This window comes from Talpa occidentalis, unplaced genomic scaffold (genome assembly GCF_014898055.3).
Source record: "Talpa occidentalis isolate TD23 unplaced genomic scaffold, MPIMG_talOcc4v2.1 talOcc4.9, whole genome shotgun sequence".
NCBI lineage: Eukaryota > Metazoa > Chordata > Mammalia > Eulipotyphla > Talpidae > Talpa > Talpa occidentalis.
Window position 1 is genome coordinate 20,604,597 of NW_023605305.1, and position 27,447 is coordinate 20,632,043.

The following is a 27,447-nucleotide window of genomic DNA, read 5'->3' on the forward strand; positions in this document are numbered from 1 at the left end:
GAACTGAGCTCTGTGTCCCCCTTCATCTGGCGTTCTGATGGCGGGGCTTGCCAGGCTAGAGGCAAGAGATCTTACTCTAGAAACTCTTTTTAAAGCCGAGCAAGAAACAAATGGCTCTGCAATCCACCGGGATCGCCTTGGGTTGGAAATTTAAAATGCATTAAAGTTGAGGGACCTATAAACATGTCATAACACGCTCCCCAAGCTGCTGCCTCTGTGACTTGCGGGTGCAGGGGACCAAAGGGCACAGTAGGCACATTCACCGCACAAAGAGGGGCACACATACCCATACACACGCATCCCTAGAACCTACTCCTTGCATACCTGCACACATATGTGCACTCTACCCACAAATGAACACAGCCAGATTTGTGCACAAATACATGAGGGTACATAAACCCTGCACACACACTCATACAGAAAGAGATCTGTAACTGTATTCAGCCCCACCCTGTGTGTAAATATATGCACCAGCTGCACCCACACAGGCACACACATCACCCACAAACATGGACACACAGAGACATAGAAACCCCCCTCCCCATTCATACACTTCTCATAGAAATAAACCCATGGTCAGAGTGGGCCATCGTCCCCCCGTACACAGACACGCACAGATGCGCCCTCGCACACTCTGAGCCCGGCCCCATGGTGCACACTCATCCAACGTGGAGACAGACATACGCAGACACACTCGTCCCACACCAAGTGGGTGTACCCACTTCACTCCAAGCAAAGATGGCCACAAACATGGATGCAGCAGCCCACGTAGGTGTGTGCACAAACAGCCCACAGAGAAACACAATCAAACAAACATTCAGCATCCCTGCCCACCTCAACAGCATTGCAGGACCACTCAACAGCCTGGACACAGGGTTTTCTTTTTTCATTTCTCTGAATGTGGCGCCACCATTTTGCCCAAGGGCTCAGCCAAAAACCCGAGCATCAGCCTTGATTGCACCACCTTCCTCGGCCTCCACATGCAGACCATCCCCAAAGCTAGTCATGTCTCTCATCTCCAAAGCCATCACCTACTCCCTGGCACTATATCTCACGGGGATCACTCTCTATCCCCTCATCACCCTCACCTCCACTGCAATCCATTGACCTTGACCAGGCAATCCATCCTGCCATGGCATTTGGATCAAAAGAACTTTCAGTGATTCCCAAGGCATTTTTTTTTTAAATGCAGACTCTGTATCCCAGCCTACACATCTGTATAATCAGATCTCTGTCTTGCTTACACTCTGATCTCATCCTATGCACCATCCACCTCATCCACTACTGTCAGCACCTGTGCCATGACGTTGGGGAGCTTGCTGAACCTCTCTGAGCTTCAATTTTCTCCTCTGTAAAATGTACATAATAATGCACACTTCACAGAACTGCCAGTAGGAGTGAAAGAAAGAACGTATGTTGGAAATGTTGCCTACCTTAGTAGGATTCCTCCAGATCCTGCCAGCGATGCATGGGTCTCATGCAGAAACTTCGGTTTCTTCCAGCAGTGTCTGAAATTCGTCGTAGATGGGAGCTCCAGGTCACTGCCCAGATGGCCTCATGACCAACGAGGCTCTGATCCTGGCCCAGTGGCTGCAATTCTGAGCAAAACAATCAGCAGTTATGTCTCAGTAATTAGTTTACATGATGTCGAAAAACGTGTACTTACAATAATATTTGGTTCAAAGCAAGCTGTGATTAGCACGAACCCCCAGCGGTCCTCCGGTATCCTCCCACCCAAGAAGGGGCAGGGTCTGTGACTGAGCTGCCCCAGTCCTTCTGGCTGGAGCCACCCAGGTAGGGTGATGAAGGAAAAGGGTCCTGGCCAAAATAAATGATCAGAAAGGCAGGAGCAATCCCCAAGAGGGAGCCACTGCCCTCCGAAGGGAAAGGGAGGGGAAAGGACAAGGAATGAAGCCATCGAGCCAATACAGCGCCCTGAAGTGGGAAACTCACAGAATCGATGCCAAACTGCCTGGCTCCAATCCCAGCCTGCTCTCACTGGCTTGTGACCTTGACCAGGAGACTCGTCCTCTCTGTGCTCCTGCCTGTGAAGCTGGGATAATAACACTACTTAGGTAGTTGTGCTTGGGAGAGTGTTTGGGTTTGGGTTGTTTGGAGGAGTAAATTAGCTAATATTTACGAGGCGCTGAGGACAGAGCCCGGCACATGCTCTATATAACTCTGTGTTCAATAAACTGGTGATCAGAGCAGATGGGTGCGAAGAATTGGGTCCAGGGACTCTCCCTACACCTTTCTCTCTCTTCTCCCTGAAGGCCCTCCTTCCCATTTTTTTTAAAGTCCTCTACCCCCAGCTCTCCCCCATCCCAGATTCTAGGCAGAATCAGAGACCCAAGGTGGCTGTGAGGAAGTACATGTGACCAAAACATGCGGAAAGATGCTCATCACTCATCCTCATCATTATCCATGGTGTGGGAATTAAAACTGCAATAAGAGATCTTGGAAGGGTCTCACAGAGGGCCAGGAGGTGCTCAGAACACTTTCTAAATGACTACACCTTTGTTCAACTGGAACTCTTAATGCAGCTTATAACCCTCTGGGTAGGCTTCAGACATCCATAATTCAAAATTCTTTAAACACTGAAATAATATTGGTATAGTAACAAAAATTGCCTGCATGTCGGTATTTAACTACAATGCAGTGTATCAGAATACCAGAATATTAATTTTTTTTAAATCTTGGATCCCCTTATTAGTCCAGATTTCATGATCGAGAGTTGTTTGGGAAGAGACCCCTCTCCATGGCCTGCCCACTGAAGGAGCCTCTCAATGTAGTGAAGACTGAGGCCAGAGGTCTCAGTGGGGCAGAGGGGTGGGTAAGGAGGAAGAAAGTAGAAAGACAATAAATCACTGCAAAACACAGATGGGTGTCAGACCTGTCATAGAGAGCATAACAGCCCCCAAAATATCTCCCCTTTAATCCCAGAGGTTTGCAAACATTACTTTACAAGGCAAGAGAGACTACAGTTTTAATGAAGTTAAGGATCTTGAAGGAGGGGAGATTATCTTGGATTATATAGGTGGAAATGTCATCACAAGGATCCTTATAAGACAGAGGCAGGAGACAGAGTCAGAGAAAATGTGATGGAGGATGCAGAGGTCAGAGTGATGCAGCCATCAGCCAAGAAGCGTGGGCAGTGTGCAGAAGCCGGAGGAGGCAAGGGAACTGGTTTTCCCCCAGAACTGCCAGACTCATTGTGCTCACTCGTTATGTACTTCTGCTCTACAGAACTGTAGTCAATAAATTTGTTACTGTTTTAAGCCACAAAGTTGGCGGTGATTTGTCATCACAACAAAATGAATACAGAATCCATGACAGATATGAGTGTGATTGATGCAACAAAGATTTATCGAAGGTCTACTGCGTGTCATGCACTGCTCTGGGCACTGGGGAGGCAGACAAATTTCTCTCTGCTGGAGCTTCTTATTGCAGTGGGAAGAGACAAATAATACGTGAGTGAACAGGATGACTTCAAAGAGTTAAAATTACATGAAGAAAATAAGAAAGGGAGACATGAAAGTTATTAGTTTCCACCTTAGATTGAGCGGTCAGGGAAAACCTCTCTGAGGAAATAGAAAAATTTCCTTTCCATAATACAGTGAGCTAAGTAAAGATGTGGGAGAAAAGCACCATAGACTGTCTAGGTTAACCTTTGCTCATAAGAAGCCAGCTCAAAACTTGATGATTGAAAACAACCACCATTTATTTGCTTCCAATTTTACAATTTGGGTGGAGCTCAATGGGAACTCTGCTTTACGTAGTATCAGCTGGGAGGACCCAGTGGGACTGGTGTCTATCCTTCAATAGGGTTTGCCAGTATGGCCCAGTAAGTTGGTCTGTCAGCTGGAAGCTCATCTGGGTCTATTGGTCGGCCGTGAAAATTAACCTCCACACTGACCACCACAGGGCTGCTTGGGCTTCCTCACAATATGGTACCTGAGTTCCAAAAGGGTGGAAGTTGAAGTTGCCAGTTCAGAACTGTCACAGCATCTGTTGAGGACATTTTATTGGCCAGAGTTATCATAGACCAGCCCAGATTCAAGGGGACAGAGAAATAGACTCCATTTCTCAGGAGGAGGAAGAAAAAAGTAACCTATGAACATCTTTATTACAACATAGCTATCAAAGGCACTGTAGTTGCACAAGCCCTAAGGTGGGAATGATCCTGGTGCACTTTGAGAACAGAAGGGTGGCTGAAGAAGAGTGAATTGGCAAATAGGAGGGTAGTATAAGATAAGGTCAGAGTGGAGGGCAGTTACCAGATTTATAGGGCTTGCAGGCCATGCTAATGAGCTTAGATTTTATTCCAAGGTAATGGAAAACCACTGAAGCAGGAAAATGACATAATCTGTTGGAGATTTTTTTTTAAATCTCACTATTGATGCCGAGTGGAGAGGAGCAAATATGAAAGCAATTTATTGCAAGAGACCATTCTCTGAGGTAGGACACATGAAGGGCACAGGGATCATTGCTCACTTTTTCATTTTTGGAGAGTGATGAAAGGGAAGTGGGGAGGAGAGGAGATGGGTCAAATTTAGACAAGCAGTATTTGAGCAGCACCAGACAGTAGCAATTATGGGCATGGGTCTTGGTCATTGCTAACTTGTGACCTTGAGCAGGTAATCTTATCCTATCTGAACCTTAGTTTCCATAAAACAGAGACAATAATATCTACCTTATTAAAGTTATTTGGAAAACTAAGTAAGGTTATTAATTCATTCAACAAATATATATTGAATGCCAACTATATACCTGGAAAAGACTACAAATGACTCCATTTCCATGGAACTTATAATCTAAACCAGAATGACATACTTAGAGCAATAATTTAGTGCCTGGCATGTAATACTATTCAGAAGCTATTTTCATTATTGCATTTGAGGGGGCTTTGGCACCCCTACGTGGAGAACTTGAATAGTCAGTTGGATATGCAGCCTGGCTATCACAGGTGTGACTCAACTGTCATTCACTGAAGGCCTAGTAGGTGTCAGACACTGTACTAGACTCCTCATCATCTGCTGGACTCATCTTCCCAGCCGTGGAGCTGTTAAGAATTTCGGGCCTTAGATGCCTGCGTAATTTACAACAGGCATCCAAAGGGCTTCATGATCTCGTCCCTGACGTGTCCCAGACACACAAAAAGGAAAGAATTAAAGCAGTCTGCCACCCCTGCTTCTTCGAGGGCCCAGATTGTGCCAGGCGCTATTCTAAACTTTCCGTGCATATTCTCATTACATTCTCACACTCACCTTATGAGATAGCTTCTGTTGTCATTGCCATTTCACAGACGAGCACACTGAGGCCCAGAGTCACAAAGGGAATCATTAGCAGATCTGGAATTTGCACTCCAGGAACCACTATCCAAAACAGCCATGCAACTAATACTTGGAACCCCCAATCTAAAAATGGTCAGAAACTGTGCGGCCCTCCCTCTTAAAGGGAGGCTCCTGAAATGCAGCAGGCCTCTCTGGAGAGAGGCAGGGCTGCACCTGGCCAGAGGCAGCACCACCCTGAGGGAGGAGAGGCAGCCCTGGATCCAGGGCCCATTCCACCACTTCCCAGCCTTCGACCTCCAACCCTCCTTCCTTTCCATAATACAGAGATCCTCAGTCTTTCATTCATTCAACAAATTGGCATGGAGAGTCCATCATGCGCCAGGAATGGTGCCAAGAGGAGACACACCGGCCCCTGTGCCTGTGAATCTGATATTATAACTAAGAAGACAAATGAGAAAACAAGCGGACAGACAAATGAAATAATTTCCAAGCTAATGAGCGCCATAAGGAAATTAGCGAGGGGCTGAGGCAGAAGAGGAGCGGAGAGGACTTAGCTTGGATGTACGAGCGGTCACCCGAGGATAAGGCGGCCTGGCGGAGAGAAGGGGCAGCCAGCGCGCTCCAGGCAGAAGGAGCGCGCCCGCGGGGACGTCAAGAAGTTTGGGGACCAGAGGAGCCCAGAGGGGCTGGCGGGCACTTAGGACCACAGCTTGTGCGCACGAGAGAGGATGGCGCTTGTAAGGCCTGGATGGCGCTTGTAAGGCCTGGATCATGACGCAGGCCGTGTGGAGGTGCTAATAAAGCGAGCTCTCTCCCCTCCAAGAGCTGGGGCGCGCCCTTCCAGCGCACGCTCCAGGCCATCTTCAGCCGTGAAGCCCTGAGGCCTTCTCCGGTCCCCCAGCTCCAAGTCTGTTTGCCACCATTGAAGTGCGCACTTTTTCCCTTTGTCTAATTATTCCTAATTGGAAGAAAAATTGTTTGGCAAATCAGCTGGCACCTCCTCAGCTCCCGTGTCCTAGCAACCCAGCTCTCGGGGGTGACACCGGAGAGGAGGCGCTTTGCCTCCTCCGCACTGCAGGGAGCGCCAGGGAAGGTGGGCGCGGCAGTTACACCCCCCCAGACTAGCATCACCCCTCCAGCCAGCTCTAGCCACTGCACCCCTCAGCGCAAAACGCACAGGCGCGCGCTCCCACTGAGGCCACCAACGCTTGACCTGCCTGAAACGTAACCTCAGCCTTTCTGGAAAGCAGAAGGTATCTCAGAAATAGATTTCTAATTTTCCAGCCACCTGCTCGGCTGAAAGATATTCTGGAGTTTATAATTACTTTTCAGGCACTTAACTAGAGTCTAGTTTCTAGGGCAACTTGATGCATCTCTTAATGTGTCTATGGATAAATTGTGCCCTCGGCTCAGCCAGAGTAACCTCGAAGTGCCCCTGCCCAGGTCCGAGGGGAGGGCACTCTCTACAGGGCTCAAGCTGTAGAGCCATAGTAATACTCACCACCAGGGGCTTAGGGGAGGGTAAATAAGATGGCTGTGTAGGGCTCCTGGCTCAGGCCTCAGAAGTTCTCCAAGAATACTGAGCAGCCTTGGAAATGGTTCTAAGAGAAACAAATGACATGGCCTCCACCTCCTGGGTCCACGCAGGCCCAGAAGCAAGGCCTCAGAGGCCGGGACACCTTCCCTCCCTGTAGAGTTTGGTGACCAGACCACTGGTTCAAATCCCTACCAGCTATAGGACAATAGTTGGGTTATTCCCCATCTCTGAGCGTCAGTCTCCTCTCCTGGGATGTAGTGTTAGTACTGGTACCTACCTCCCAGGGTAGCAATCTGTGTTTAAGGAGCTAATTCTTGGAAAATGCTTAGCATGGTACCTAGCTCATAGTGAGCACTGAGTAAATATTCTTTTACTGTTATTATGGGAAAATCACAAAACGGTTCCCCCCAGGGCCTAGAAAGTCCTCTGTGGGTTACAGGAGACAGAGATCGCTTCAGGGAGCTTACGAAGTAGAACAGAGGTCTCCCAGGGGATAAAAAATACATACATATCGTAACTTCTATTTGTATTTTGATCGAATCCTTTTTAATTTATATTTTCTGTATGTCTTATGATGAGTATATTTCATAAATTTAAAAATATAAATATATATTGAGGCATCTCACTAAAGAAAGTTTCAAGGACAGGGGAAGATGATCCCCAAAAAGGGGAAGGGGAAGGGAGAGTAAAGAAAATTATTTTGAATAGAAGGGGCTCTTGGAGTTATTCCATCAACCCCCACCCACCTTTCATACATGGGGACACTGAGGACCACAAAGGAGGTCAAACTTAACCCAAGGTCACACCAAAACAAGGAGCCAAAGTTTTGAGAGATCCACAGAAAGCCTGGGAGGCCAGAGTCTCAGAACTCCTGGGATACAAGAGACCAATGGGCAGAGAAATCAGGAAGGCTTCCTGGAAGAGGAGACAGGAACTGACCTTTGAGTGAAGAGGTAAGTCCCTTCTGTTTATAAAGCTCCATACTGTGTTCCAAAGGGTCTTGGGTAGTGGTGTCCACTAGGGCCAATTTCAAACAGCAGGGGTTTTACAACTGGCAGGTTTCCTGAACTGTAGCAATCTGGTGCAAGCTAGTACTGGCAAGTCCTAGAGGTGCTCTCCCTCAGCTCCTGGTAGGTTGATGCTGGTGCCCCGTACTCTGAATTTCCACTTTCTTCCCATCCTCCCTCCAGTCTCTGCTTTTTGTTGGTTTCTGCTTCTTTCATTAGGGCCAGTCCACCTCTCTCTTTCTTGACATTCTCCCACCTGGGGTGAGGAACCAGGGGACAGTCTCGTCCCTGGGTCTGCATTTTAGGGTCCTTGTCTCTCTCCCTCACTCTGCCTCCTCAGTAGCCCTGCCTCCAGGCATATCCCCAGGTCTGGGTGACTGCCTGTCACCTCTAGGCTTGGTTTCTCTCTCTCTCTCTCTCTCTCTCTCTCTCTCTCTCTCTCTCTCTCTCTCTCTGGGGGCAGTGCTCTCTGAGCTTCTCCCACAAATTCAACGATTCTCAGGTAGTCCTGGGGCCAGTCACATCACTTGGGAAAAAGGAGAAATTCACATTCTTTGCCCCACCCCCAACAAAGATCCTCTCCATGACGAAACAACTCTGGCTCCCCTCAGCTACTTTTCAACTAGCCCTTGATTTTTGGATATGCCTGTTTGTAGGGTAAATGGTTTTCAGGCTTTTCTGCTCTCCCACCATTAGGATTGCCCTGCCTGATGGGGCACCTGCAGTTGTTACATTATTGCAAGCTGTCTTACTTACTTCTGTGGGCCATGGGAGGAATATTGAGATAATCGCTGAGAGAAGCAGAAGCAGATGAGAAGCAGAGGAGAGAGAGAAGCCCAGAGTGAAGACTTGCCGCGGGTTTGGAGGCCGAGTGGCCTCCTGGCCCCCCAGCACCCTTGCCTGTGGTGTACTTGCTTGCCACACTACATGTGAAGCTCAACAAAAGCCTGAAAAGGCCACTGGGGGCTCCAGGACTCCTCCTTTACCTGGTCTGGTCTGCTCAGATCCTAGAAATCCTACTCAGTGCCCATCCTGCCCCGCCAGTTTTCATCTCTGCATTGCCCAGCTTTAGCAAGAATCCTGCCATGTTTGTTAACCAAACCCCCCAGGTAATGTCTGATCCCCCTACCTGCCTTCAGCAAGTTTCCTGCTGGGTCAGTTTAGCCAGAATCTCTCCCCACCCCAGTGTTTCCTCTCAGTAATGTCCATCCACTGACTCTCCCCCGGCTCCTTGACTAGGCCACACAGTATTCTGAGCCAGCTGAGCCCCATCTCTCTCCCTCACTCCAAAATCCTTTGTGGGGATCCCTAGATCTATCATGACAGCCATGATGTCTGCCTTACTGGGCTTCAACAACCATGAGTACTTTTTTAACACAGACTGAATATGAAACTCCAGGGGTTGGGCCTAGCAATCCATTTCTATAAGGTGAGGGGCTTCTGATACAGGTTAAGTGTGAGCACAAAGTCAATCGCTGTGGCTCTGTGTCTTTTTTGGGGGGGAAGGGAGTGAAAAGGAGTCCCTGGTTTATCTGAGGCCACTGGACAAAAGGTAGCTGCAGCCCCTGATGTCCCCTGTCTCCAGCAGCTGGGATGCAAATGAAGAGCAGACAGCTCAGAAAAGGAGAGTAGCCCAATTAGAAGCACAAAAGCAGCTTGTTGACTGTCCACAAAGCCTGGAGAAGGCTGCTGTGGATTAATTGGGAAACATCAACTGTTTCCTGGGCTGGAGCTGATCACAAGGCTGGGGTGGATCACCTGCAACAGCCCCTCACGCATCACATACCCCACAGCCACCCAAGCTCCCACTCCACCCACTCCACTACCCCCTTTCCATCTCCCAAGCTGACTGCACACAATCTCCTGGGCGCCTTTAAAGTATCCCAGATGCTGGGAACTACTCCCTCCCAGAGATTCTGGTGCAGTTGAAGGCCAGGCATCAGTATTTTTTAAACACTACCTGGTGGTTCTAATATGCAGGAACCAAAGCCTAGTGTGACCCTCAAAACACTTTGAAGATGAAAGGATCCCCCTTTCACAGATGGAGAAACTGAGACTCAGAGGGAAAGTACTTGACCAAAGTAACGTAATAAATGTGGCCTCGTCGGAATTTGACCTCAGATCTGCTAGGCTCCAGGTTCACATTCTTCCAGTTCACGCCAGCTCTCGGCAGCTCTGAGAGGCCAGCCCTGCGCCCAGAAGCAGCTGACCTGTTACAGGACTCCTCCTGGTAAGTAACCTCTCCACCCCAGGCTGCTTGCAAGATCTTTGTTATTTACTCATCAGGAAGGAAAACTCCCTGATGGAATGAAGTATGTCTCCTCCAGAATTCCTCCCTGCCTTCCGGATCCACATAAACAACTTCCTTCCCCAGGCCCCTGCCCTGGAATCTGGCCAGCAGATTTCCTGTTATATAAGACCGGTGTCCACTTTCTCCTGGACCCAGGCAGATGCACCATGGCTTGGAGATACAGTGGCTGAGCTGGGCATAGAGATCACTGACAACAGTTTCTCAGCCCCTCCCACCAAAGTGCCCAACCCATAGGAGTGACTGCAGTCTCCAGGGGCCTGGACCTCGGGCCCCTCTTAAGCCCAAAATGTTGTGGAAGCCTCCTGTTTTCTCTTTGGAAGGCGGGCGAAATTTGCATTCTACTCCATAGCATCAGAGTTTGTCAGGGTTTGTTTCAATAAAAATATAATGCTTATTGATTGAATTTTGACAAGAAACATGTATTACTTTTGTAATGTAAAATATGCAATTAGTAAGTAAATATAACACTTCTAATTCCTTACCATCAGGTAAAATTGATGATCCAGGGAGATGCCAGGTTTACTCATTTCTATGAGTTCTCAGCACACCTAGGCTATCTCCAGGGGCATCTATAATGCGTTCATTCTTTCTTCCCTTCACTCATTCAACAAATATTTTTGGAGTGCCTACAGCATCCCAAGCAAGGGTTTAGAGTCTGGGAATCTAATAAGAAATAAAACAGAAATACTCCCTGCCTGCAGGGACCTTCTTATCTGCTCAGGGAATCAAGATGCTAAAACACATGCACCCACACACAAACATACAAGCGCACACACACATGCACACGCAAAAGTATAAAAATGTGTAATCAATGCACTGTAGAAAAGCAAAGTACCCACTGAGCAAGAGGAGAAAGGGGGGACTAAATTGTTTCCAAGAAAGTGACATTAAAACTGAAACAAAAGATGGATAGGAGCTGGCCAGGTAAAAGGGAGCTGTGGGAGAATGTTGCAGACACAGGTAACAGTCCACCTGAAGAGGGAAAGGAGATACGCCCAAACCTTTCTGGAAGCTCGGGGTGAATGCCTCATCATCTGCAGCAAGAGCTTAGAGCCCAGAGCAGAGCAGCCTCCCTTCCTGAGCCCTGGGAGGCAGCCAGGCGCTCTGCAGGTCCAGCCCCACTGCAGTCTCCAGGCACCAGGCCACCTGTGATCACACAGCCCGCTCCAGCTCAACACCAGCCCTGAAAGAGGGCCTGGAGCCCGGCGGGGTGAGGGCTGGTGGGACCCACGAAGCAGCCCTGGGGGTCAACTCTAGACTGGGACCAGGCACAACCCAATTCTCCCCACCTCTTCTCTGAGGTCTAGCAGGTGTCCCTTGGGATGCTGGGCATGGGGGAATACCCTTCTACTAAGGGCCAGCTGCCCTTCTAAGCCCTGGTCCATCAGAGCTTCCACCTGTGGCAAGGTCAACACCTGACCTGATGCCCCAGGGTGGGGTCCCAGCCCCAGCCCCAGCCTCCTCCCTGGAAAGCCAGTTCATGTTGACTGGGAATTCGCCCACCTCCTGTCTGGACAGGCCTCTGGAATCAGCACCGCCCCACCATGCTCTGCCCAACTGTGCCCCAGGATGCCCCCCAATCCACCTCCTCCCACCTGGACTATTCCACAGCTTCCTGTCAGGACTTTCTGCTTTCCTCATCCTTCCCCCCATAGTCAGAGCGTCCTCTCTGAAAACACAAACCTGATAGTGCTCTTCCCCACGTCAAGCATTTCAGGTAACTTGCCATTCCCTTAGGATAAAGTCCACGATCCTTCATTAAAGTCAGGCAAGTTCTGGGCCCCGGCCCCACCACACCCCACCCACCCTCTGCGCTCATCTTCCAGGAAGAAGACTAGCAGAGGAGGCAAGGACACAGGAGAGGGCTGGGGAGTGAGTGGGAGGAAGAAACAAGAGCACGGGCTGCAACACCCCGAACCTCTGATCTGAGCACCCCTTCATCCCACCCAGCAGAGCTAGAGCGCAGCAAAGAATGGCTTCTCCACGCAGACGGCGGTGGCTGCAGGAGCCAGGGCTGCGCCAAGCCTGCGCCTCTGCTGCCACCCAGAGGCTGAGTGAAGCAACACGTGCAGGGGAACTAACCTTGCACCCCGAGGCAGAGCCTTTATTTTTCAACTCATCAGTGGTCAGCAAGGTTCAGTCAAGGGTTTGGTCAAAAGCAAGGGCCTCGGTTGGCAATGACAGTGTCAGGGCCCAGGCTAATGGGTCCGAAACACCATTATATTATGCATGTGTCATAACACTTAGTCATTGCTTGTTCCTACGATCTGACTATCCCACTGGACCCTGCTCCAATCTGAGCTCCCTGCTCACAAAGTACACTTGGCCCTTGTACAGCAGAGAGGTTAGGGGCACCACCCAGGCACAGGCAAGAGTCACTGTGTCACTTTTGACTTGCCTAAAACTGAACTACATTTACCCCCTGGTGTCTATTGGGGATTGGCTTCAGGACACCCCATCCTGAGGATGGGGTTACCAAACTCTATGGGTGCTTAAGCCCCTTGTAGCTGGCCCTTCACCTGTGGTTCTGTATCTGTGCTTCCAACCAAGCTTCAACCAATCCTCACCCATGACTGGCTGAACTCATGAATGGACAACCATCTCCTGAAGTCAGCACTGTCCCAGGTGCCTGCCTCCATTCAGACCAGAAGCAGCTCTGACCCAGGATTAATGCAGACCCATTTCCTGGTGACTTTTCAGTAAGGCCAAAGCCTGGACCATACTGTTAGTTAAGACCAGACACTCTGAAGGAAGAAAGACAGGGATCAAACCCTAGCTTCACCACTGTGTGATGCTGAGCAGGTGACTTAACCTCTCTGGGTTTCAATTTCCTTGCTCTTTCCCTCCATCTCTGCTTCAGACCCTGCATCTCAGGATCTTGGTGTCACACACAGTGTCTTTCTGTCTCCAGTTCACCTTCATCTTGCCTCAGCATCTCCCAGCCTTGGCCCTCCCCACACCCCAAACCCCTTGGAGTCCCATTAATTTTGAGAGGCTGTCTATATGGATTGTGGACTGGCCCAGTCCTGGGGCTCAGAGAGCTGTATAATTATCCACTTGGAGCTGAAGGGAAGCGATAACCAGTCCTCCCTCCCTCCTTCTCTGGCAGCCTCACTCTCATGCATTCCCCTCAAACACCCCCAGGGAAGCTGATTATGGAGGGGCCCACTGGGTGAAGAGGGTGGGGATGCTCATTACCCTGTGGAAGGTCAGAGACTGTGAGGGGCATCCCTCCAAGTGCCACCAAATGCTGAGGCCGCAAGCTGGCCCTGCACCAGCCTGGGCTCCTTTGTCTCTTGTGGGCACTGCAGCTTAATCTCTGGACCATTTTCTCCAGCCAGGAGCTCTCTGCTGAGCTCCAGCCCTGTCCAGCCAACTCTGGCTCCTCACGTCCCTGCCAAACACTCCCCTCTGTATATCCTACAGGCCCTCAAACTCAGCACTTCCAAGTTGAACACACCACCCTTCCTAGCAGACCTGCTGCCCCCTATCCTCCCCCACCCCATCTCCCATCTCCTGGAGTACCAGCCATACCACTCTCTACAAGATACCAGACATCACTCCTGCCTCCCACCCCCAGTTATCCAGCCACACCATCCATTTCCCTGCTAATCTCAGACCTCCAGGTGCAGCTTCCATACCCTAAAAGTTACCTGAAATGAACTCCTTCACCTGGACAGCTTGTGGCCCCTCCAAATTGGCAGGGCCCACCCAGCCTATACTGGCAAGAGAATGGACATCAGGGCCAGTAAGTACAGAGCTATAATCCCAGCTCTAACGTAGCCTAATTGTGCGGCCTGGAGCAGATTGCTTCACTTCAGACCTCAATTTTATCTTCTCCAAAATGGGGTTAATGGTACCCTCTTTGCACGAGTTTTGGGAAGATTGGTTGAGATCCAGGATTACAGCCTCGAATGACGACAGGGCCAGGCAAGTAGCACACATGAACAAAAGGGCCTGGTGGGGTGTGTGGCAAAGTAGAGAACAGATGCCCCATCTACAAGGGACCTCTTCTGTCAGTCCAGCTATTGATGCCACAGGGAGTATAACCCCCGTGTTGCCAGATTTTCTGCTTTTTCAAGAGCAGCCCCCATCATGTTTTCATGTGGAATCTCCAGAATTTTATATATTGGCAATTAATTGAAATGTTTCTTTAGCACCATAAAGGCCAAACAAACATTTGCCTCCAAGTTGCCCATTTGTACTCTAATGTATGCGAGGATCGGGCCCACTGCACATTATAACACAGAGTCAATAAACAGTAATTCCTTCTCTGCCCTTCTTATTGATTCTCTCAAAAGAAAAAAGTCTCTCCAAGCCATTCCTCCCTCCAAGCCATCATCATCTTCATGGTGCCTTCCCTGGCCAGCAGCCACCAGGCCTCGGCCATCCACAGGCCCGGCGGGGCTCTGACACCTCACCCAGATGCCTCACCCTCCCAGCCTCCTCCCTGCTGACCTGGCAGACTGGCATGCTTTATTGGGGCTGATATTTCCTCGGGGGCAAATTTCTCTCTTTTCATTTTCTCTTGTATATTTCCAACAACCTACAAGTAGTTACTACTGGCCAATGAGGAAAGAGGGTATAAGACAGTCGACAAATAACTTCTTAAACACCTATTGTGTGCCAGGCTCTGCTATATGGCACACTCAAGGTCACACAGAGATTCATGGTTGCAGGGACAGAAACCTAAATTAAACAACCTCAAGCAAGGGGACAGTGTGGCGGCACAAGTGCTTGGCATGTCAGCCACTGTGCCAACAGTGAAGGCCTTCAGAAGGCAGTGGCTGGTCTCCAGAAAGAGTCCAACTCCCACCACCCACCCCATACCCATGAGCAGGAAGAACAAGCAAGAAGTGGGTAGAGCTGGCAAGGCACAGAGGCCAGGAGGTGGTCCAGCTCCTGCTGCCGAGGCTGAGAAGGCAGTCATGTGCCATGATAATGAGAGACAAGATGCCCGGGCTGAGGATTGGGGGCCAGAGAACCAGTCCACAAAGGAGGGGAAAAGAGCAGATAAAAGCGAGGCCCACTGGCAGATCAGATGAGAAGCTCCCCCTTAGAGTTTGCACAGGTTCCTGCCAACCAGAGAGAGGAAACTCTTCTCAGCCCTGCTCCCTCTGATCACTGCCCTCCCTGGCTCTCCGCTTCCCTTGCAAGCTTCCTGAGAAGGCGCCATTGCACTTTCTATGCCGATGGCCCTCCGGCTTCTGTCCCCACCACCCACTAAAGTACCTCTGGCATCCTCCGCTCCCCTGCCTGCCATGGCTCATCCCTGCGTGCTCTTTCTCTGCCTGCTTCCTGAAATGCCGGTGCTCCCCGTGCTCAGCCGGACTCCCTTTTCTTCTCACTTGGCACACTTTCCCAAGGCTGCCATGTCCATTCCTGAGACACTCAAGTGTTTTTCCAGCCATCGCTGCCAAATGCTGACTGGACAGCCCACACGTCTCCACCCAGCCTGCAGAACATGGGACTCGCTCACTCCCAAGAACCTGGGAACAGAAAGTAGGCCTCACCTTCCCTCTCCAAACAGCTCGCCTCTCCCCCTGTATTTCTACTTCTACCACCACGGCACAACCAGCAGCCTCCCCTCCCCCATCCATTCAGGCCCCAAACTGTCAGTTGTACTTGAAACAACAATTTCCTGACTCCACTCTCTGGCGCACGTCTAGCCTAATCATCGCGATAACTTTTTGCTGATCTCACACACACTTCTCTCAACCTCAGGGTGCTTTCTAAGCATAAAGTTGGTCCTTCTTATTCACGGATTCTTTTAGGGGGAAAAGGATGTCCTAAAGCTAATTCCATACAGGCTTTGTGGACTCCACCCCCACCCCAGGCCAAAGCCAAAGACACTGGGAACTCCAAATCCCATCCCCACCAAAGGGAAGGTGGCTGGGACCCGAGGGTGGGGTTAAGCAGCCAGGTGTGGTATAAAGCCAGACACCTGGGCTTTGGAGGGGTTCCCCCATTTTGGCTCCCCGCCAGCTCGCAGCGTCCAGCCAGCTCTGAGAGTGACTCTGGGTTTCCAGGTCAGCGGATCGGGTAGGACGCATTAAAGACTTTATTTCCCTATTTTCTCCCTGAGTTGTACATTTCCTTAATTCCCTTTCCCTTGTAAGTAAACCTTTTATTAACCTTTTGTGTGTGCCTGTAGTGGAGTATTCATAAGTCCCTTGTAAGCGCGCGGGTGAGGAACCCACAGCCAGGCAACCCGTTTTATTTTATATCGGGGTTGCCCTATAACAATTCCACATTTGTGAGCTCATCCACTCACTTAACTGATTTGTAACCCCAAAATTAATACTCACGGTGCTTTTGCCATCATTCCCAGACACACATACAGCAGGGAAAAATTTAGGTACCCCAACCGCCCGCCCGACCCATTCCCAGGTCGGGTGGTACTAGGCTTCGCTCTGTCTTCTTGTTTCAGCCGTACTGTAAACAAGTGTCCTGTTGGAGATCGATTTAGTGCCGCCTTTTCCTGTTTTTGTGCTTTGGGGTGGTGGTTTCGCTGTCTAACTGGCCCCGAGTGTCATACCGAAGTGCTGTCTGTGCTCCCGAAGCACAGGGAGGCTGCCACATGCCTTCCAGAGAAAATCAATGTGTTTCATGCGCTCCGTTCAGGACGAGTTATCGCGCTGTTGGGCCTTGAGTCCACTGTACTAACTCAGCAACGTGTATTAACTAAGATGCCTTTAAAGAGAAGCACACACAAAACACGAGGGACGTAGTGATGGGTCATTGAAAATGGCCTGAGCAGAGCCTCGCGGGAACATCACCCCATGCATCCCCCACTGGCAACGGTTCAGGTTCTGTGAGTTCAGTGCTTATGGCGACTTCAGAGAATAAATAATTAGACTCGACTATGTCAGCCTGACCACGGAACTCTCTTCCTTCCCCCATGCACACATGATGAAACCGAACTCCTTAGTGTGGCCTTCCAGGTTCTTCACAGTCCAGAAGGTTCTTGCCGACCTTCCACCCTCTTTGCCTATGGTGCCCCCACCACACCCCTGCAGCCCACTGGCTAAAAGTCTTCCATTTTTGCAGGGGTCCTCTGCACACTCTGTGCCCTTGGCCTCAAAGGCCTCTCTCTGCCTGCTCTCCTCTTGGCGAACTCCTACACATCCTTCAACACCCAACTTAAATGTCACCGTCTCTGGGCTCCCGCTGGCAGAACTTGACACTCTCCTCTCTGTTTGAGTCTCTTCTAGCACTCCCACTGATCCCTCCTCTGTTGCACTCGCTTTGGAGGAAGCATGTGGAGGGGATAGATGTGTGTGACCCTCTCTTAGGGTACATACACTTCATATAGCATTCTCTCAACAATATAAATGGGACCAGGCACTATTCTAGGCACCAGGGGAACAACAGTGACTAAACTAAGCACTGCCCCCAAACTAAGAACATGCCTGACCCCATGCTCCTGAGTGTGACGTGCATGTACGTGTGGGCTGCATGCTGTGGACTTGCAGTGTGTGTGGCTCCTAGACAAACCGCTGGCTGGATTCCTACCCAGTGTGACCCATGGGATTCCAAAGGCATTTCAGAAGTTAATTAGACCAAGAAGCTGTGTCTGAGCTCTAATGAGAAGTCCTCCCAAGTGCTCCCCTCTGGCCTCCCCACCTCGCCCGCAGTCACTGCCTGGCCCAGGTTTTGCCTTCTGAACCCAAAGACAACATCCAGCCCCCTGAGGTTTTCTCTGGTGAATACACCTGTCCCCGACCTTTCTCTGCCTCTGCCACATCTCAGAGAAAAGTCGTGGGAATGAGGCAGAGAGGAGGGAGTCGTCAGAGTGCCCGCCACGTGCCCAGTGTGTGGGCAGCTCACAAGCATCATGGGGTTTTTAGACAGTCTTCCTTTGTGCCGGCCCTGGGCCTCCGTCGGCTGGGTAATCAGTGAGCAGCCTCACATGGGAGCTGATGATGTCGTCCCGCCACGCAGACTAGAAATGGAGCACCACGGGACAAAGGCCAGCAGTGCCAGGGTCCAGGTCCCTGGCCCGCCTGAGCCTCTGCTTGGCATGGCTCTTGGTGTTTCCTCAGAACACTCACAGCCCAGGATGTCTCACTGTGCAGTGGAGAGACAGGGAAATAGTCCAAGTTTAAAAGTCACAGAGTTGAGATTCCAAATGCAGAGTGTGGGCTCCAGATGCAGGGGCATGGGACCCAATGCAAGGGTGTGGGGCTCAGATAAGGGTCCTGGGAACCCATTGCAGCCGTGTAGGCTCCAGATACAGGAAAGGTTGGGCCCAAATGCAGGAGTAGGGCCTCCACGCAGGAGTGTGGGGCCCAGATGCAGAGACCCATGGCCTTCCCGGATCATCCCTGCCTCCCCTACCAGGCCTTGAGGCCCCTGGTCTGCACAGTCCCAGCCAGTCCCAGCCAGTCCCAGCCCCTTTTCCAAGGCCATTCCTGCATCACTGGCTGGAGACCCTGCCCCACCTTTCTGATCCTCTCATCTCTGTAGCCCAGCACCGAACACAGCGCCAGGCATGCAGCTGGACCTCAGTGCTGATTCTTGAATTTAAAGCAAGGTTGGGTGGCAAGGCCAGGGGCTTAGGAACAGGAAGCAGCCCCATGTCAGGGAAGGACAGGCATTGTAGAGGCTGGGAGAAAAGTGGGGCTGTGTGCGCAGCAGAGAAGGTAACCTCCCTGCCACCCCTCCTGCATGCAGTGTTAAGGTGGAAAGACCCCTGGATTCCTGCAGCAACAGTATGGTGGGGAGAGGGTGGGCTGGGCCCAGGCCCTGCTGTACTAGAGCCGTGTGGCTATACTAGATTTATCATCTGGGCATCAAGTCCAAGTTGGTGAGTTCCTGGGGGCCAGGGGCTGGTCCATTTTATGTCCCTAAAAATTTCTGTTGGTGTGAGTTGATGTGGTCACTCAACAGGTGGCTCCTGCCTGGAACAAACTCAAACTATTATAGTCTGATGATGATATAGAAGCTCAGAGCCATGGAAGTCCCCAGACAGGGCCCTCAGCAACCCAGAGTGGCACCATCAGGGTGGCTTCTTGGAATAGGCCAGGCAAAGAGAAAGGCAAGAGACGGTGCAACTGGTGGAGCCAAAGCATTTGGACTGGAGACAAAGTTGGGAATCATCAAGTTTCCAAAATAACTGAAGCTACAAGAAGGGAAGGCCACTGAGGACCAACTAAAAACCTGCCTTTAGAGGCCTCCGAAGTAGCAGTGGGGTATTTCCAGGGAGGAAAGAGAAGGCAGGGTGCACACCCACACGAGCCCAGCGGCAAGAGGCCAAGCAGGGGTCAGAGTGGACCTATGGCTCTCCCCTGAGAGAAAGTCAGGATTCTGGGCTCAGTGCCCTGGAAAGAGTGAATTCCTGAGTTTTCTGGGCCTGGGCAGAGGCCGTTGGGAAGGCTGGGGCCCAGCCAATGATAGTTGCAGCTGTGGCTCCTCCTCCCTGCAGGCAGCAGACTCAGGCAACTCCACAGGATCTGTCCCAGGAACAGGCTTCCCCAGACACCCTCTCTGGTGCTGACATGTGTTCCGGCCGCCTGCTGAGTCCACCTGCTGGCTGCCAGGAGCCGATACCCAGACAGCCCTGAAGAGTCTCCACTCAGGTAAGGCCACATGTGTCCAGATGTGCCCCTGCACCTTGGCACCCCCGACAGCGGGAGCCGGCTCTGATGGAGGGGCGAGGTGCCTGGAAACATCCAGGAGCGTCAGCCCCAGAGGAAAGGCTCCTCCCTCATTCCTCTGGTTTCTTCCCTGTTTGCTCTGGGTTTTTCCACTCTCTCCAGGGCAGAGTGGGAGCCAGGGACTGAGTGAAAGAGGGGCTAAGGGGGACGGAAATTGAGCAGGTGGAGCATCTCTGCCTGGGCCTGCAAAGCCCCGCCCCGCCCCACCCCAGGTGGGCTGGGCCAAGAGCCTCTGGGGACTCAGGGCTGGAGCCTCCCTGGGTGTTCCCAGAGAAGCTGCCAGGAGGTCCACCCACCTTGGGCAGGACTGAGCAAAGACAAGCTGATGATTCAGAGAAGAGGCCCCATGTCCAAGTGGTAGGTGGTAGAGACACAACAGCAGAGAGACAGGGTGGGGAGCAGAGACACCCTCAGCCTCTCTCACCTGGGATCCACCAGGTGGAGGAGGGAGTGGATACAGACAAGACAGACAGGAAGCTTCCAGGGACTTAAGGAAAAACGACGCAGGCCCAGACTGCGGGCTGTGGAGCCAGCCTGCCTGGGTTCGAATCCCAGCTGTGCCACTCATTCGTTAATGTAACTGTGAGCAAATTATTTAACCTCTCTGGACTCTGCTTTCCTCCTCTGTAAATGGGGAATAAAAATATGCTACCCCTTCATTCGTTTGCTGTATTAATTCCGACAGGGCGCTTAGAGCCTCGCCTGGTGCCGCATTAGCACCAGCAAACTCTGGCTTAACTCACAGCTCTGCTTATCCGCCCGGGGCCCCCGGGGTCAGAGCAGCGCAGGACCAGCAGCCTGGACCAGCCCCCAGAAGGGCCCAGGAAAACCCTGAAAGTTAGAGGCTGTGCAGGCAGATTCCCTGGGACCCTAGGGGCAAACCACAATGCGCGGGTCTCAGCGGACCCCCAGGGGCAGGCAGAGGAATTCCAAGTGAGGAAGTAGACACCCCTCACTCTGAGCAATGCTCACAGTCCTTAAAATGAGGTAAATCTGATTCCTGTGTGTTCATCACACCAATTCACCAGCAGAACTGACCAAAGGAACATTTCCCATTTTGGTGTCTTAACAAGGCTGTTTCACAAGATGATTTTAAAAAGAGAGAGAGAGAGAGAGAGAGAGTACTGTGGCTGATGGAATTTGGACAAGGTCACATATTCTGTCCACTTTCTAGAGATTTGCAATGTGAAGTAATCACATGGTCAAGTCAAGGAACCTATTTAGCTTTGCTGAAGGCAGTGGTGGCCTCCCTTCCCTGAACACCGAATCCTTTTCTCTTTCTGCTCCTATTGCCAGCCTATTGAACAGGGTTCCCGGGAACACCCATTTGGGAAACCCTGGAATGCCAGGCTTTCCTCTGGGAAGCCTGTTGTTTAAAGAGAACTGCCGCTCCCAACTGTGTCTTCCTGCAGCCTCGTCACTGCCCTCGCTGCCTACATATTCATGGAGCGTCAGCCCAGAAGGTCCCATATTCCTCTCCACCCCAAGTCAAGTCAAGGACAAAGAGCAGGGTCTCCGGAAGGGGCTGTCCGAGGGAGAGAGCAGTGCTCAGAAAGGCGAGGGTGCCCCCTGAGGTTCAGCCTCCCAGGAGGAGCGAGGAGGTGGGCGCAGAGAGAGAAGGCAGCGCACCCCTCCGCCGTCCCCTCGGGACCACAAGGCCGGAGCCCAGGCCCTGGGAGGAGTGAGTGGCTCCCTGGACCTGCCTTCACCTACTTTCATGGGTAAGAGCTGGGCTCTGCACTTAATTACTCGAGTCCCAGCTCTGTACCTAATAGTTGTGTGACCCTTAGAACGCCTCTAAACCTCCGTTTCCTCCACCTATAAAATGGGAACAATCACAAAATCTGGCTTGTCTGCAGCTGAGAATTAAACACCCTGACATATCCCCATAAAGAGCTCAGAGCGAGGTTTCTATAAACATGACAAGTGATTATTATCATTGCCCTGCAGCAGCAGCCAACGCCCGGACCCACCATGAACTGGGGGATCTTCGAGGGGCTCCTGAGTGGGGTCAACAAGTACTCCACGGCCTTTGGCCGCATCTGGCTGTCCCTGGTCTTCATCTTCCGCGTGCTGGTGTTCCTGGTGACGGCCGAGCGTGTGTGGAGTGACGACCACAAGGACTTTGACTGCGACACCCGCCAGCCAGGCTGCCACAACGCCTGCTTCGATGAGTTCTTCCCCGTGTCCCACGTGCGCCTCTGGGCGCTGCAGCTCATCCTGGTCACCTGCCCCTCGCTGCTGGTGGTCATGCACGTGGCCTACCGGGAGGCCCGGGAGAGGAAGCACCGAGAGGTGGTGGGGGACGGGGGTGGGCGCCTGTACCTGAACCCGGGCAAGAAGCGGGGTGGGCTCTGGTGGACATATGTCTTCAGTCTGGTGTTCAAGGCCAGCGTGGACGCCGCCTTCCTTTACGTGTTCCATTCATTGTACCCCAAATATACCCTCCCTCACCTGGTCAAGTGTCAGGCAGCCCCGTGCACCAACCAGGTAGACTGCTTCATCTCCAAGCCCTCGGAGAAAAACATCTTCACTCTCTTCATGGTGGTCACAGCCGCCATCTGCATCCTGCTCAACCTGGTGGAGCTGGCCTACCTGGTGAGCAAGAGGTGCCGGGAGTGCCTGGCTGCCAGGAAAGCCAGGGCCCCGGGTACAGGCCATCACCCGGGCAATGCCACCTCTCCCCACCAACAGGATGACCTCCTCTCAGGTGACCTCATCTATTTGGGCTCAGACACCCACCCGCCCCTCTTACCAGACCACCCTCAAGACTACATGAAGAAGACCATCCTGTGAGAGGCTACCTGCACAGGCTGATAGGCCCGGCCTGGCTTGGAAGGTTCCAGTGACTCTGACAGGTGCAGGCTTGTGTTGGAGATGCTGATGGGGCAGGCACAAGGGAAGGCAACCTGGGGGCAAAGCCCTATTCCTCAGCTCCTGTCCCCACAGTGTGGCCTTGGGCAAGTTACCCCCTACTCTGTGCCTCAGTTTCCTTTTGTGTAAAACAGAGATGCTGAAGCCCACCTCACAGGATTGCTGTTGTGAGGATGAATGTGCACAGAGCTTAATAAATTGATATCAGCTCATCTACACTCAAGGTGTCCTCTCTCTGGTCCTTCAGCTCGTGTGTTCCCCAGTGGGTCAGTGGACTAACCTCTCTGCCTCTCCAAGGACTACACTTGGTCTGCCATTTGAGGGGCCACCCCCACTCCCAGAAAGAGGGTCCCCTGCCCTATGGGTGGGGCGGTCATGCTGCTTGCTCATACACAAATCTAATCTTTAGCCCCATTTGTCACTTTAGGGCTGTGGGTTCCCTGCAAGAGAATGGAGCTCTGTGAGATTGTTTATGTCACAATGGAAAGTTCATGACTTTGAATGAGTCAGAACACTTGCATTTGAACCCAGGTTCCACTGGCAGTCCAGGAAAGTGACTGCCACCTCCAAAATGGGCTAATACTACCCCGAGGTAGTAGGCAACCCCCAAGGGATTGCCGTGAGGAAACATGAGCTCATGGCTATGGATGGGGGCTAGCTGACCGTGAAAGGTCACACAAATGTCAATGATTGCTTCTAGGAAGTGCCCACAAGGGCTTGTTTGGGGATGAGGCAGGGGGTCCCTCCCTGCCTGCTTATTAGCTTCCCTGGTGCAGCGAGCACTCTCTGGTCACACTACAACTGCCCTGAAGGCCTGCCCCAAGCCCAGAAGCCCAGGCCCACAGAAGACAGGCAGTCCGGCTGGATCTGGCCCTGTGCCAACTGGGGCATTTCATGCTGCCGAGCTGCATTTCCTGTCTCTACCAGGGCAGAGGGTACTCTCGTCGAGAAGAGTCATAGCCCTTGCCATCACCAACACAACTCATGAACAGCCCAAGCTCTAGCCCCCAGAAATGTCCCCTCAAGGGAAGCTCGAGGGTGGGACGAGCTTCTGATCTGACTCAAGGTCACCCCTTTCCATTGCCGAGGACCCTCAGAAGAGGGCAGGAGGGGGTCTTGGGACAAGGGGACAGGGGCAGTAAGGCAATGGGAAGAAGACAGGGGCAACGCCATGGGTGCTGACCTGGGCCTGGACACGAGGGTACCAGGCTCCTGGCGCTCGCCCCGCACCGCACTCACCTGCATATCTGCCAGTCCAGGAAGCCAGACCCAGTCGTGCCTGATGAGGCTGGAGAGAAGGTGTGGGCCAGGAGAGAGGAGCCGCAGGTGTTTATTCTGAGTATGTGCCCGGGGAAGTCCGCCCGCCGCCTGCCCACCCACCCGCTCGCTCTCATCTGGCTCATTGGCTCAGAAAGCCCCACCCAGCAGGGCAGTGAGGAACAAAAGCTGCCTCTAGGAGGCCCCTGGGCAGACAGAGGAGCCCAGGGACAGGAGAGCAGCCGCTGGGTCCAAGAAAGGTGAGAACCAAACTGGGCAGGAGGCTGGGCTGGGGTGCCAGGGCAGCGGGGGCCTGCTATCTCCAGCTGTGGGCTGGTCTTCAGGGAGGACCAGAGGCGACGAGGGTCAGGGTCCCTGAAGAAACTCAAGGGAAGCTCCAGGAGGGGAAGGAGTGTCCTGCTGGACCAAAGAGAGGCCAGGGAAGAGCCAAGGAAGGAGTGCGGGACCAGAAAAAGTGGGGCCTCAACTCAGTTTAGTAAATGTCATCATGTGTTCGCTGGGCTGGCCCAGCGCTGGGTCCCAGGGAGGCAGATGAGTGAGCTGCGGAGGCTGCATTCCTGAAGTTAATGGTCTGGTGCAGAAGGCTGGTGGTGGGACATTTGAGTGCTGGTGCTGCATCCTGCCAAGGAAGACGAGGAGGTTGCTCAGGTAGAAGAGGGTGCTCAAGAGGTGGCGGGGTAGAGGCTGGGAGGGGCGATGGAACATGATGTCCCTCCAGATAAGGGGTTGAGCAGATAGAGTACATGGGACAGGGACCAGACGGAAATAGTGGGAGACTTGGCTCGAAAATAGCCACGGAGCAGACAGAGATGGGGGTGTCCCTGCGAGAGAGAGTAAATGGTGGGGTCAACAGTGTACCTGAATCCTGTCCCTCCCTAGCACTGGAATGGTTGGAATTAGAGGAATTCCAACCTTGGAACAGTGGCTGGAACAGTCAGCCCTCAGGCCCAACACCGATGTGGGGGTGACAGGATGCTGCCAAGCCACCATGTTTCCAAAGAGCCTGTTTAGTTTGGGAGAGAGTGTCAGGGCTGGGGGCATCCCAGGGCCAGAGGAGGGAGGTGGCTCAGGGGTCTGCCCACAAAGCCATTAGGAACACTCCCAGCCTAGGATCTGGCTCCTGTTGGCACTCAATAAAAGTAGGGGAATTTGGAGGCTAAAGATAGAAGTGCCCCCCACCCTGCCCTGGTCCACCCCTGGCAGCTGATGGAAAAACAGATCCTCCAATCCAGCCCTTGCTGCTATCTCTTTAGAACTCGTGTGACCCGCAGGGCTGAAACTTAGAGTCAAAGAGGTTGGCAGGCATGTCCATGCAGGGCGACTATCATTCACATTTATCTATTACTTTATAGAATAAGACACTCTCTGACTCTGGAGCTGGAAGACAGAAGGTCAAGACTGACTGCCACTTCCAGCTGGGGTCTTGCGCGGGCGCTTCTCTGGGCCTTAGCTTACCCCACTGTGAAATGGGGACAGTGGCCATGCCTCCCCCGCCAACTCACTGCAACTGAGGACGTGATGGTGCAGAGGCTGTGAAACGGTCTTGCCCCTTGCACCTTTAATAAAGGGGGCACATTTCCAGGTTCTGCCCAACCTCCTGGCCCTGGGCCCTGCGTGGGAGCACTCAGGTCTACACCTGCCCACCTGAGGACACAAGGACACAGTCAGCATGAACTGGACATCCCTGCAGGGCCTCCTGAGCGGGGTCAACAAGTACTCCACGGCGCTGGGCCGCATCTGGCTGTCGGTGGTGTTCATCTTCCGCGTGCTGGTGTACGTCGTGGCGGCCGAGGACGTGTGGGACGACGAGCAGCAGGACTTCGTCTGCAACACCAAGCAGCCGGGCTGCTCCAACGTCTGCTATGACGAGGTCTTCCCTGTGTCCCACGTGCGCCTCTGGGCGCTGCAGCTCATCCTGGTCACCTGCCCCTCGCTGCTGGTGGTCATGCACGTGGCCTACCGGGAGGACCGTGAGCGCAGGCACCGCCAGAAACACGGGCCCAACGCCCCGTGCCTGTACGACAACCCCAACAAGAAGCGGGGCGGGCTCTGGTGGACGTACCTGCTGAGTCTCATCTTCAAAGCTGCCGTGGACGCCGGCTTCCTCTACCTCTTCCACCGCATCTATAGGGATTACGACATGCCCCGGGTGGTGGCCTGCTCCCAGGCGCCCTGCCCCCACACCGTGGACTGCTTCATCTCCCGACCCACTGAGAAGAAGGTCTTCACCTACTTCATGGTGGCCACATCCGTGATCTGCATCCTGCTCAACCTCAGCGAGATGTTCTACCTGGTGGGCAAACGGTGCGTGGAAACCCTCAGCCCCAGGCGCCGGGAGGCCCGTCGCCGGAGTCACCTGACCGATTCGTGCCCACCATATATCCTCTCCCAGGGAGAGCTCACCCCGGATGGGAACTCTGTCCTAATGAAGACTGGGTCGGTCACAGTGGATGTGAGTGGGTACCCATAACCTGCAGGATGACGGCCAGGACACTGCCTACTTCCCAAAGGCAGTGGCATCTTCTCTGCAGCAGGAAAGTTGTGGGAGGCCACCCACGGGCCAGTGATGGGGGTCAGTTTGGTCTCTGGGTCCTAAACCTCAGGGAGGGGGAGGGTTTGATGGCTGGTGGGGATTTTGTATATGGACATAGGGTATATCAAAACCCTAAATAAATGTGACTTTCCCAGTACTTTGCAGACCAGATGGGTAGTAATGTGTAGCAGGGGGCTTTACGATGGACTCAGTGGGCACCTGAGCCCCAGAACCTCAGATCCAGGGCTCACCCATCACACACACACACACACACACACACAGAGCGTATCCCCAGGGCATGGTGGAGAAGGCCCAAATGCAGGCGCACCTGGACTAGCTGACCATCGCAGGAGTGGAGCCCCAGGAGACCCTGGGCCCACACATCGGTTCCCAGGAAGTGCTGCCCAGGCAAATGTGGGTGGCTCAGGAGACTGCTGGCTCCCCCATTCCTACCTCCCTAACCTGCCAGCCCAGGATCAGGGAGGTGAGTCCCCTCTGAAGTCGGAGGGGAAGGCCTGGAAAGGATGGAACAGCACTGAGAAAAGGCCATAGCAGGGGCCTGCCGGGGTGTCTAGAAGGCTTGTGCCACAGACCAGGGGCCCAGTGGGCACACCCAGGAAAAAGGGTCCCTTGTGGATCCTCAAGTCTGGGAGTTTCCCTGGATACACATTCCCTCGTCTCCCGCCCCTACCCTTGCCAATCAGACCTCAGCAACTCCCCAAACTGCACCTCAGGCCTGCTCTGCCTCTGAGTCCTGGAACCCCTGCCCACCACCCCACAACAGGACAGCTCTCCTGAGGCCTCTGGGCCTCTCACACTCAGCAACTCCCAGGCTGACAGTGTCATCTTCCCCCAAGCCTGCCCTCCCCTGCTCGTCAGCCACCCCACAAATGGTGCTGACATCCATCCTACGTCTGACCAAGCTGGACATTGACCTGACACGCCAATCCCCTC

At 52.7% G+C, this 27,447-nt stretch overlaps 2 protein-coding genes and 1 long non-coding RNA gene across 5 annotated transcripts in view; 2 read left to right on the forward strand and 1 right to left on the reverse strand.

Annotated features, from left to right (window-relative positions):
- LOC119235806 (uncharacterized) overlaps positions 1 to 23,898 on the reverse strand; it is a 35,617-nt gene extending 11,719 nt beyond the window's left edge. The window contains exons 1-4 of one of the 2 annotated variants that reach the window (XR_008550167.1): positions 22,613 to 23,898; positions 22,296 to 22,403; positions 1,954 to 2,053; positions 1,434 to 1,598 (exon numbers count right to left, since the gene is read on the reverse strand). This is a non-coding gene — a long non-coding RNA (uncharacterized LOC119235806). Of the gene's footprint in view, positions 1 to 1,433; positions 1,599 to 1,953; positions 2,054 to 22,262; positions 22,404 to 22,612 lie in introns of both variants that reach the window. The other variant, XR_005122921.2, reaches the window with a different exon arrangement.
- GJB5 (gap junction protein beta 5) lies at positions 19,674 to 22,885 on the forward strand. Its single transcript, XM_037499374.2, has 2 exons — positions 19,674 to 19,730; positions 21,759 to 22,885. The coding sequence occupies exon 2, from the start codon at positions 21,783 to 21,785 to the stop codon at positions 22,602 to 22,604; it is 822 nt and encodes a 273-aa protein (XP_037355271.1). The 5' UTR covers positions 19,674 to 19,730; positions 21,759 to 21,782; the 3' UTR covers positions 22,605 to 22,885.
- Positions 23,899 to 24,059: 161 nt separating the features above from the next.
- GJB4 (gap junction protein beta 4) lies at positions 24,060 to 26,628 on the forward strand. Of its 2 annotated transcripts, none has more exons than XM_037499376.2 (2): positions 24,060 to 24,199; positions 25,313 to 26,628. In XM_037499376.2, exon 2 carries the CDS (start codon positions 25,630 to 25,632, stop codon positions 26,428 to 26,430), a length of 801 nt encoding a protein of 266 aa, XP_037355273.1. In that variant the 5' UTR covers positions 24,060 to 24,199; positions 25,313 to 25,629; the 3' UTR covers positions 26,431 to 26,628. The 2 variants fall into 2 exon arrangements, with proteins under 2 accessions (XP_037355273.1, XP_037355274.1); XM_037499377.2 differs by lacking the exon at positions 24,060 to 24,199 and adding an exon at positions 24,560 to 24,608.
- The last annotated feature ends 819 nt before the right edge of the window (positions 26,629 to 27,447 follow it).

Coding starts and splice junctions, on each gene's coding strand:
- GJB5 (XM_037499374.2), top strand. CDS start 21,783: ATGAACTGGGGGATCTTCGAGGGGCTCCTGAGTGGGGTCAACAAGTAC.
- GJB4 (XM_037499376.2), top strand. CDS start 25,630: ATGAACTGGACATCCCTGCAGGGCCTCCTGAGCGGGGTCAACAAGTAC.